The 12,380-nt window shown below is 35.1% G+C and overlaps 1 protein-coding gene across 1 annotated transcript; it reads right to left on the reverse strand.

Annotated features, from left to right (window-relative positions):
• Positions 1-207: 207 nt before the first annotated feature.
• On the reverse strand, positions 208-1,041 carry LOC147387962 (transcription factor ICE1-like). The gene has a single exon (XM_086420260.1). It carries the CDS (start codon positions 1,039-1,041, stop codon positions 208-210), a length of 834 nt encoding a protein of 277 aa, XP_086276386.1.
• Between the last annotated feature and the right edge of the window lie 11,339 nt (positions 1,042-12,380).

Below are 12,380 nucleotides of genomic sequence, written 5' to 3' on the forward strand. Positions count from 1 at the left end.
AGAATGATTATCAAAATTAAAATAACCCAACCTACATTTAACCATGATAGGGCCTCACACACACACAAAATGTGGATAAAAAAATATGCTCACATTGCTAATTTTTGGAACTACAGACCTCAGCATGTAGAACCTATCATTGAGTTTCTTCCTCCGACGCCTCTCGGCCATCAGATTTTTAGCGGGAAGCCCTTTCTTCTTCCCCTTCTAATCTCCACTAGTAACAATACTATTTGCATTTGAATTGTCTCCACCGTTTTTCGTGCTCTCCTCCAACTTGTCGTTCTCCATATTGTCGTCTGAATCATCATTCAATCCCGACCTTTCGAAGCCTAGTCCATCCTTCTCATTCTCTTTCTCTCTTTCTAACTCTCTTTTCTCCTTATAACCCTCTACTATGGTTGAAACTTGATCGATATCGCAACTCAAAGGCCCTGAATTTCCCCTTTTGTCCGTTGCTAGGGTTGAATTCTGCCATAAAGTGGCTCTTTTCTGAAAGAGAGTGGGTTGTGCACCAACTGAAGGGAAAACCTCGAGAGGCCTCAACACTTTAGACCTGTTGAGAAACAAAGAATTTTCACAACGATCCAAGCCCCCCAAATCGATCGAATTGAACCCAGAAGTAACAGTGCAACTATTATTGACCATTGGCAACAAATGGATACTCGCAAATTGGAAACTTGAGCTCAGATCATGAGTACCCATCCATCCTTGTGAGCTCAAATCTTCATACTCATTCAACACCCCACCTCCCCTATTTACCAAAACAGAGGAATTTGAAGTTTGGTTTCCTATGACAAACCCAGGTTCGCAACCCAAATTGAAAGAGTTGTCAAAACGAATGTTGCAGATTTCATTGAAACGAGAAAACAAACAATGGTCGAGATTAAAGAGCGGAGAAGGAGAAGGAGAAGACGAAGTGTCAACTAGGTTTGAAGTGGATTCTATGCTACAATGGGGTTTGAAGTAAAAGTAGTATCTTTGATTTCTTGTTGGTTTTGGATACCTGGAAACCATGGTGATAATGAGATAAGTTGCCATTATTGTTCATGAACCAGTCGTCTTCAAGCATCGATTTGAAAGTAGAGAGAAAACCCATGTCGTCTTTGTTCTCCAATTCTCATCCGTTGTTCCTTATCCATGGAATTTCTTCTTCTTGCTCTCTTTCCCTTCAAACAACTCCATTAACCCTCTATACCATTTCTTTCTCTACTGCTTTGTTTTGTGTTTCTCTCTAAAAAAAAGTAACATATAACTAGCCACCATAGTCGCCCGAGGGAGAAGACCTGTCGGAGGGAGAAAGATTCCTCTAGACGGCTCTGTCGAACGAGAGTCTCCTCTCGATCTGTTTCGTATTTCGTGTAGTTAAGAGGAAAAAATGGTAAAAGAGTTTTTTACTCTTAAAGGTAAAATTGGAATCATAAAAAAAAATTTGACGGAAAAACTATTTTCCGCAAAAACGAAATTAAAAAGTACCAATTTCGGTACTTCTCATAAAAGTATTATTTTGAATCTTTTAAAAAGTTACTCTTTCAAAATATCGGATGTCCAAACGATAGAGTAAGTGTTTCTGACTCCCATGGGGAGTCAGAAACACTTAGAGAAGTCAATCCAAATAGGCCCTTAGCTTGTATCTTTAAGCACTTAGTTAAAAGCACTAAATCAATCATTGGTTAGAAGCTTTGATTTAAAGTCTCCATTATTTTTTCTATAGGCAAGAGTTAGAACAAAGTTACTTTTGTTTATAGTTACTTCTAATAAGGTTACCAAGAGTATAGGTTAAATTAAGTGAACTTGTTACCTTCTTTCTACCTAATGTATAAGGAAAAATCAAGGTTTGATGAACTTTGACTTCCTTGTTTAGTGGGCTGATTAGAAGAAAAATAGAACTGGGTTGAATATGTTTTAAACAACCATTGAATTAGACCTATTTTTCTTAGAAAAAAAAGAGTGAAAATGAGTAGAAAAGAAAAATTAAAGAACAACAAAGAAAAAAATCCCTTGAAATAAAAAAGAAAGATTCAAAAGAATAAAAATAGAAAAGTTTAGAGTTTTAGTAGGGTGAAAGCCATTTAGTGTAAAAATGTGACTGGGCTGGAATATCACAGATAAAGTCCCTCAGAGGTATTAAAGTGAACATCTACACTTCTCACTACCTCAGATAGGATGCTAAATTTAGAATTAAATCCTAAGTTAATCCAATTATTTTGGATTAGTTAGAAGGTTGAAACTCACTTTAAGAAATCGAATCTCTAAAATTTCTAAGTTAGACTCACTATATCTTAAAGGTCAACCTAAGTTTAAATTTTGTCATAGAGAAATAAGAGTTGAGACTCCATACTAAGTATTACTTCCAAATGATTGACAAATCTTAAAAGAACTTGTGTTTTTAGATATAAGTTTTGATTTTGACCATTATTACTTCAAAAGTCATTTTGAATTTTGTGGGTTTGTTCTTCAAAAGTCAAACTCATCCACTAGGCGTCACCTAGCGATTTAAGAGCATGCTGCATTTGCTAAATGAAGTCAAGATGCTTGCGAAAGTGGTAATTTTATTTTTTAAGGAACTAGAATAAGATAAGTTTGGGGTGTGATCGGTGTCTAAAAATACTAATTTATCCACACTTTTCCTAGGCATTTCTTTCAATTTCTGTCCTTATTTTGTTAAATTAGATAAATAAATATGTTAGCCTCAAATTATCATATTTCATTTTATACCATGTTAATTAGGCTTCATTACACAAAATAATTGTAAATATTAGAAAACTGATCACATGTGTTTACTATACAGGTCAATGATCAACTCATCCATATGGACACCACATTATTTAAGTAAGAGTACAATGCAATCAAGAAGTTAGATCAAGCGACCAATAAAAAGCTGAGATCTAAAGGTCTTCAAAGCAATACGACACATTCAATCCTCAATGTGGCGTAGTCCACCTCGATTGGATCACCCTAAAATTTTACCCACTTGCTTCGCACATGAGATTATCCGCAAGAGTAATGGTGACTATATTTGAATCATTCGAGAACACCTCAAGTGTATAAATATATTATTTTCCCAATTAGGAAAAAGTCCTTGGGCTCTTATCCCTTCTCTTCTTTATAATTTTAATTTTCTAGTTAGGTTTTAATTCAGCAACTTATGTAATTTCTCAAGTTGATAATGTATCTTAGTTATCATGAATACAAGTGTTGTTTCTTTTATTTTGTTTTGTATCATTGCCATGATTATAGGCTAGACTCCCTTTATTAGTGAGAGGAGGAAGCCTAGGAGAAAGTTTTAATTTTGTATTTTTTTATTTATTCTGCTATGTTCTTTATAATATTATAGGATTTACTTCAAGGTTTTATTCAATTCTAATAGATCAAAACTTTAGTTGAATCTCTACATCTTATATGCTTAACTTAGATATTTTATGCTTAGGTAAGATCAAAATAAAATATGCTTAAATTAGATATTTGGTAGTAGGGATTTAACACATTAGTAAGTAAATCAGTCCTAACTACAGTGTTTTCTCAAAAAATTTCATGTCATATCTTCCAACTCAAAGAGCTCACATCAAGCCCTTGTGGTTGAGTGTGAAGAAGGATAAACTAAAATATAATTTTATATGCTAATCCTAGGTTACTCTAATAATTAATAAATGTTTTATCTTTTGTTTACTTAGTATAATTTCCTCTTATATTATTTTAATTTCCAGTAACATTTTTCTCTTCATTTTGTTTCACAAAGATACAAAAATAGGTTTGAACTATAATTTATATTAACTTTATTTCTTTCTAACTTGGTAACATCTTCCCTTTGTCTTGGGTTCGATCCTTCACTTGCCCACAAATTAAGGAGAGTATAAATATTAATTACTAATGAGATGACAACGATGACATCGTATTGCCTTTGGTCAAATCCAAGAGAACTAGGCTAGATAGCAAGTAAATATAGATTTTGATTTTGGACATTAAGGTTATCTAGCCTAACTAATTCTCAAATAACCTATGGCTAAGAATGTCTTTGTCCACAAGTTCTAGATAATCTTTGAGTTGGGTAAATGGTCAAAATCTATTGAACTTGGTTTGATTATATTGATTCTTCTTAAGATTGAGGATAGACTTGGGGAATAAGTATAAACTACCTAATTTTAGTTCTAATAATGTGAGGTTAGGGTAGTAATTACACTCATGTAGGGACCAATTTGACCAAGGTCTTTGTTGGAAGAATATGCAAATTACAAGAAGACCTTGATGGTGGGTTTATTGAAGAATTAAAGGATGGGCAAAAGTAAAATGTAGGGGTTTTCTTAAGAAAAAAATCATTAGGATAATTAACCCTAACAAAATTTGAATGTACATGGGTTAGAGAAACTACCTAAAAGAATTGGCCTTGGGTGAACCATGGCTTAAGAAAATTTTATGCCTGGTCGTGGGTCACCCTTGGACCAAGCAAAATTTCCTCTTGCTCGTGGGTAACCCTTGGCCAGGCCTAAAATTTTTTTTAGCCCTAGGTTACCCTTGACCGGGCTAAAATTTTCTTCTGACTATAGGTCATCCTTGGCTAAGTTAAAATTTACTGATAATGGTCCTTAAACCTTGATTGCTTGCAAATTTGGATTCTTGAACCCTCTGAAACTTTCTTTAGGTCAAGCTACTTTCTCAGAAGGTTTTTTATGCTCTCGAGCTTGGCTTAGGAAAAAATGGGGGTGTCTATAGCTACCCCTATTTGTGAGAATTGCGTACAACGAATCACAAAGACATTAACTCAAACTCCTTTTTGTCTGATCGAGCTCGAGTCTACTTGTTTGTTCGTATCTTATTTTAGTGAACTAAAATGAATCTATTAAAATAAAAATCGATCTTCCCAAGCTCTGAGTTCGACAAGGATTAGAACTAAAATTCTAGTCTTCTAGACTTGATGTATGGTTCTCGATGCTTTTGAAAAGAACAAGTTTCGTGGCACGATATAGGACTCTTGAAACTGTTTAATAAAAGAAATAATTTCAAAGTATGAATTTCAATATGTGTTCACTTTAGTACAAGTTAACTTTGCATTTGGAGTTGATGAAACCTTCCAATACTGGGTTTAACTTAGGTATTTTCCAATGATTTCATGTCCACAAATGGGTTGTAAAGTAAAGAAAATATTGCTTAAATCTTGCTCTTGAAGGGGTGGCTTGGGTTTAACCACACATCCTTTTGGAGACCTCAAGCTCTTACCATTATGCCACACTTTCGACAGACTTGGGTTTAACGTACGTCTCTTAGGGGCCTCAAACTCTCACCAGTGCAACGTATCTTTGGTGAGCTTAGGTTTAGATAACATCCCTTAGAGACCTCAAGCTCTTACCATTGCACCACACCTTTGGTGGGCTTAGATTTAAGCATACGTTCCTTAGGGACATCAAGCTCTTATAGTAACCAATATATAATATCTCATTTTTTGAGAAATTACAAAGAATTGCTTAAATAAAACCTATCTAAATATGAAAAATTATAGAAAAAATACTAAGGGAGTTATGGGGAGAAGAAAGAAAGGACCAAGGGCCAAAGACTAGGGCAAGGGCCTAAGATCCTTTTCCAATTGGGAAAATAATCTATTTATAGACCTTAGGTGCTCTAAAAGGATCCAAAAATAATTGCCATCACTCTTGCATATAATATCACATGCAAAACATAGTAGAGCAATTTTAGGGCGTTCCATTCGAAAAGTACTACGCTACATTGGATTTGGACTACGTCACATTGATCTAAAGACACCTGAATCTCTAGTTTTACATGATTGCTTGATTGATCTTCTAGATTTTAATGCACACTTGATTGATTGATTTGGTGGTTCATCTTGATGATTTGATATTTGACCTTTATAGTAAACACACGTAATCAATCTTCTGATAAATGCATTAGTTTTGTGTAATTAAGCCTAATTAACTCGGTAGAACATGTAATGTGAAAATTTGATGCTTAACACAATTATTTAACCTAATCTAATGAAATAAGGATGAAAATTGAGAAAAATACCTGGGAAAAGTGTGAATAAATTAATATTTTGAAACAATAATCACTATTGACAATCAAGATCGGACAAACAAACCACAATGTCAAAGTCCTGGCCAAGGTCGTCAAGGGGAGGCACCGGAGGATTCAAAAAAGGTGGGAACTCCTCATCTAAAGGGGATGAGGGTGGGTGAGGCGGAGTAAAGGAACCGATGATCGATTTGAGTGTGTTGGACAGATTGATGTCACCAAAGGACTTGGCCAGATTCAAATGGAGAAGACCAATGCTAAGCTGACACTCTAAAGTGAGACACGATATTAGATAATTAAAGTCCAGATGCTTCTTGGAATTTGAAGAAGTCAACAAGACGATGTATTGAAGGATGAGTATCAGTAAACACATCGGAACACCTTGAACCACGTTGTACACCAAATCATATTAATGGGATGCCAATTTAGTTGTATTTCCGATGCAAATATATAAATTTTGCAGGAAAATATTGTGTAAGATCCCTAATGGAGTGATGATGCTTGTCGAGCGAAGACTGCCATCTTTGGACCAACAGAGCCAGTTGGTTGGACCACTTAACACTTATTGGAGTTGGTTCTATCAAAGTAAATACCCTAACTTTGGATCAGGCATGGGCACGTCGATGACAAGGACCCCCAATTATCTACCAATGACATAGGTGGTAACAACTATGCGGAAAAGCGATCGAAAATGGAATGCAATGACAATGAGAGACAGAGGATTGAATGTTGACTCCATCATACTAGCATAGAAATTGAACACACATCAAATAGATATCGCCATCAAAATAGATCACGTATTCCCAACCCACACGACAGAGTAGATCAATCACGTCACATTTGTGGGTGCTGGCTTCTTCAACGTGAAACAACAGAACATTTCTTAAGAGAGGAGCATCATGTGATATAACCATCATAGCCTGTGGGTTGGTCCCCATCGAAGTCGGAATCCTCATCAAGCATTTGATAGGATAGACGAGATGGAAGAGTGGGGCAGTAGGAGGAAGCCACATCTTTAAACTTCTTGGTGCAAGAGGAGTAGGAAGGAGGGGGATTCTGAGGGGGTTGCCCTCTTTTAGCCATGAAACCCACAACCAAAATGATGGAGGATAAAGAAAAGAAGGAGAAGATGATGACTATGGTAATGTAGATAAAATGCTCAACCAAAAATGGAAGAAAATGGGTAAGAAATCATACCAAATGGAGAGAGAAAGCACTAAAAATGGGAGAAATAGTAAGAGAAGGGCATTGGATCTAAGAGGGGGAGAGGAGAGAGTAAGAAAATGGAAAAAAATGAAATAGGGGCATTTTAACCTTATTGTCGGCGTCGCCAATGGGTGGGAAAAGGCGTCGTCGGCCAGAAAATCGGCATCATCGGTTGGAGCAAAAATCAGTCATAATTTTTTTTTTTTTTGATAAATTTTTTATGTTTTTCATGATTTTAAGAACTAGAAAACATGATTTTCTTACCCCCCAACTCTTTCTCAAGAATTCTTGAAAAAATGTGAGATTTTTCCAATTTGCGAAATTTTTTATAATCCAAAAAAGAGAAAATGACAAAAAAAAAAAGGCAAGGAAGATATTAAAAGCTTAAGAAGGAACTAAGGGGGGGGGGGTCTATGAATCAAAATATAACAATACCCATAAGTTCCAGAAAAGCTCAAGAATCTGCAAAATTGCAAAAAAAAAATTTGAAAACGACGTGAAAAAACATTTCATACGAGAGAGGTCAGAACCTTAAATATAACTAATATGCACATGAAATGAGTTCAAGGACTCAAATTTGCCTATGTTGGGAAAAATACTAGAAATCAAAGATTTATGGGAGTGTTATCTAGCACTCGACCAATATCTTGAACCAAGGGCTCACAATGAGCACACCCCAATGGATTTTTGAAGATGTTCAAATAGCATAAAATCCAAGGGTTTTGTGAGAATATCGACAATTTGACTGTCAATCGGAACATAGTTTAGAGAAATGACGTGATCTTCAACAAGTTCACGTATAAAATGATGTTGAATATCAATATATTTGATCCAAGAATGTTGGGCAAGATTCTTCGAGATATTGATGCTACTAGTTTTATCACAAAATAAACTCATCATTCCTTGAGATAACCCATAGTTTAAAAGTATCTACTTTATCCACAGAAGTTGTGCACAACAACTTCCGGCTGCAGTATACTCGACCTCTGCGATGTACAAGAAAATGGAGTTATATTTCTTTTTGTGCCAAGAAACGAGATAGTTTTCAATATAAAAATAGCCTCCATTAGTGGATTTTCGATCATCAATGTTTTCGGCCCAATCAGCGTCGGAATACCCAATAATAACTAAAGATGAATCAAAAGGGTATTAAAGGCCATACTTGGAAGTGCCAGCCACATAACAAATGATCCGTTTAACAATCGTTAAATGCAATTCCTTAGGATTGGCTTGACAACAAGCATAGGCTCTAATAGAGTAGGAGATGTTTGGCCGAATGACTATCAAGTCAATAAGGCTACCAATTATATTCCTATAAAGGTGTTGATCCCCACTTTTTTCAAAAATATCTTTAAAAAGCTTGAGTGCAGTACTCATCGGGGTATGGTGAGTTCTACCAGATTGAAGACCAAAATGATCTACCAATTCATGTGCATACTTTGTTTGGGAGACAAACATACTATCCTTGAGTTTTTTAACCTGCAACCATAGTAATAAGTTGAGCTCACCCACCATGCTCATTTCAAATTTAGAATTGCATCAAGTGGGGAAACCTGTGACTCATCTCTTTATTACTAGATTCGAACACAATATCATCCACATAGATCTGGGCAATGAGAATATGACCCTTGACTTTTGGAATAAATAGTGTTTCATCAACACTTTTCCTAGAATAGTTATGATTAATCAAAAACTGAGTCAACTGTTCATACGAAGCACAAGGGATTTGTTTAAGGTCATAGAGGATTTTTTAAGTTTGAAGACTTTATGAGGATATTTAGCGTCAATGAAACCCTTGGGTTGCTCAACATAGACTTCCTCATCCAAAATATTATTCAGAAAAGCACTCTTGACATCCATCTAAAATAATTTAAATTTCATAGAGCATGCTATAGACATCAAAATTCAAATCAACTCAAGTCTTGTTATAGGAGAAAAAGTTTCATTAAAATCAACACCCTCAATCTGAGAGTATCATTGAGCTAGTAGATGAACTTTGTTTCAGACAACATTGCCAAGTTTATCGGATTTGTTCTTGTATATCCATTTGATTCCAATGACATTCTTATCCGATGATTTAAGCACTAAGTACTACACCTGATTCTGAGTAAATTGAAGAAATTCCTCTTGTATGGCTTGAAGCCAATATTTATCAATCAGGACTTCATCAATATTTTTGGATTCCATCTGGATATGAAGTAAAAAATGATTGCTCAACATCTCAAGTTCTCATCTAGTTTTAACACCGATATTAAGTTCTCTAAGGATTTGACTGGCGGAATGATCCTTGATAATAAGTATTATCTCTAGAACCTGAGACATTGAGGGAAGTGAAGATTACATAGGAAATCTTCCCTTATCCTCAACTTATAGATCAGAGGAACCATTATCCTTAATGGGTTGATCATCAATCACCACATTTATGGACTCTTGAATGGAAGAGGTCCTCTGATTAAAAACTCGAAAGGCACGACTATTTGAAGAATATCCTAAGAAGATTGCTTTGTCACTCTTCAAATCAAACTTTCCCAAATGCTTGACATTGGGATTTTTTCCATTCCACGACTGTTTCGTTTAACCCTACTCAAAGATAGACATAATTGATAATCTAGCATGCAATATTCACAGCTTCGACCCATAGACTTTTAAGAAGTTTTTTACTATAAAACATGATGGTAGCCATTTCTTGAATAATGTAATTTTGTTTCTCAGCAACTCCATTCTACTAGGGGTCTTAGGAAGTGAGAATTCATGTCAAGCTCAATTTTCATCACAAAATTTTAGGACCGACTATCCTCAAACTTTCCATTATGATCACTTCTAATTCTACTTATGACAGATTCTTTTTCTATCTAAATTCACTTAATGATCTTTTTGAACTCATCAAAAGTATCATATTTTTTTCTTAGAAAAATAACCTAGGTGAATCTAAAGTAATCATCAACAATCACTAAGAAATGTCTCTTACCTTTTAGACTTCTAACTTTAGTGGGACCTACAAGGTCCATGTGTAAAAGAACTAGGGGTTTGGAGGTGGCAAGAGTGGTTGTCTTTTTAATGGGTGCTTCGAATTTGTTTACTAATTTGGCACTCCCTAGAAACATCTGTAGTTTGTTTACCCAGCTTGGGTAATCCTTTGACTAAGTCTTTTGAGGTTAGACAAGGCAAGTTCTTGTAATGAGAATGATCGAGTCGTTGATATCATAGCTGGACTTCATCAATTTGTGTCATATTGCTCATACAGGAAATGATGGTTTTTCCTATATTTTCGATAACACAATAGTTATCAGAAATGTGAAGACCTCTCATAATAATGTTACCATCAAGGCTCGAGATCTCGTAAACTTCACGGTTGAAACTCACTAAGTGATCTTTGTCGCATATTTGTGATAGGATTAAGAAGTTATGTTTCAAACCATCAACACAAAGCATATTGGACAATCCTGGTCCTCTCTTAAAGAATTTATGAAATCTTGAGGAAAGCTAGGCCAAGTCCTCTTCTTCAAGGTTATTTTCATCATTTTCCTCATTCATGATTTTACTATTATCTTTAGAGGAAGGTTCAACAGTGGCACGAGACAACCATTTACAAAATACCCTAGACGAGAGAGTCTTAGGGACCGATGTCTTCCCTTTAGATGGAGGACCTTCGAGATAGAGCACAAAAACAGTGAGGAAACCCATAAGTTCACCAACTATCATAGTCTCTATGTCTCGGTATTCCTTAATCGAGATAATTTTAGAGGTGAATCTCTTGGGTAGGGATCTAAAATTCTACTTTTTGGGACAAACTCTCCTACATAAAATATGGAATTGCATATGTCACTTAACCGTGCATAGAATTCCAAGACAATTTCACTCTCCTTCATTTTAATATTTCAAATTGTGTTCTAAAAAATTGGAGTTTAGACTTCTTCATAGTACTAGTTCCCTCGTGTGCAGCCTCTAAGATTTTTCATGCTTATTTGGCCAAGATACACGTGCATATCCTTTGATATTCATCATAAAAAATAGCGTTAGTTATGGCATTAAGAGCTTTGAAGTTTTTACTACTATCAATTTTATTTTATTTGGACCATTTCTTTGATGGTCTTGAAAGCGTAGTAGAGACACTATTCACTTTTACAAGGTCAACGAGAGGTTCCCAACCTTCCTTGATTATGTTCCACGCTTCCCTACTTAAGGAATTAATGTATATCATCATTTTTTTTAAGTGTACTTGATATCATCGAACATAGGAAGACGAGTGAAGGTCCATTTCTCGGGTTTAGACATGATTCAAAGTCAATCGAATCAACTCAAGATTATTAGATCTTTTTAGAGTAAACTGCTTTGATACCAATTGAAATTTCGAGCTTTGTACCTTATCTAATCCTAGAGGGGGTGAATAGGTTAATTAAAATATCCTTTTAAAACTCTTAACTTCTTGGGTAGGTCGAAAGATAAGTTCAAGTCACCTATATTTATTCACCAACCAAGCAAATCAATCTAGGTCTCAAAATTATGTTAGACACAAGCAATGTACTAAAAAATACATAAAGTTCGAATCAATTCATGCATGGCAAGTTATTTGAAGCTAAAGTATGATCCAGACATTTTACAAACACATGGAGAGCAATTTATAGTATTCATGTCATACATCAACATTCAAGAATATTCACATGCAAATCAAAGCTTAGAGTATTAGTGTAAAGGGAGATGCAAGATTTATAGTGGTTCGGTAACTTTCCTATATCCACTATTAAGACCCTATTCTAGGGTCTTTAATTCCACTAACAAATGAGATTTATGGTTTACCTCAAAACCTTACAACTCAAATTTTTCTCTAGCCTAAATCTAAACCTATGATTTGAGAAAAAATCTTATTTCTCAAACTAGTACATTTTATCCTTAGGGAATACACAACCTTGATCTCTTGACCAGAGTCCTTAACTATAGTAAGAGCTTGGTTTTGACTAGGAACCAAGAACAATAGAGAATGAGAAGTTAAAATAAAATACACCCACAAAGACTCGACTCAAGTCGATACATATTCAAATTTGGTGTGTGAGTTCTTCATGTCTTTGAGTTTCTCTTCGTCCATCACTTTGTTGTACTCTTTACTTAAAGAAAATGCTCCTCACATCAAGAGAGTGCTCCTTGCTTCATTTTAT

This window comes from Akebia trifoliata, chromosome 13 (genome assembly GCF_017979445.1).
Source record: "Akebia trifoliata isolate Shusen 1 chromosome 13, ASM1797944v1, whole genome shotgun sequence".
NCBI classification, from domain to species: Eukaryota; Viridiplantae; Streptophyta; class Magnoliopsida; order Ranunculales; family Lardizabalaceae; genus Akebia; species Akebia trifoliata.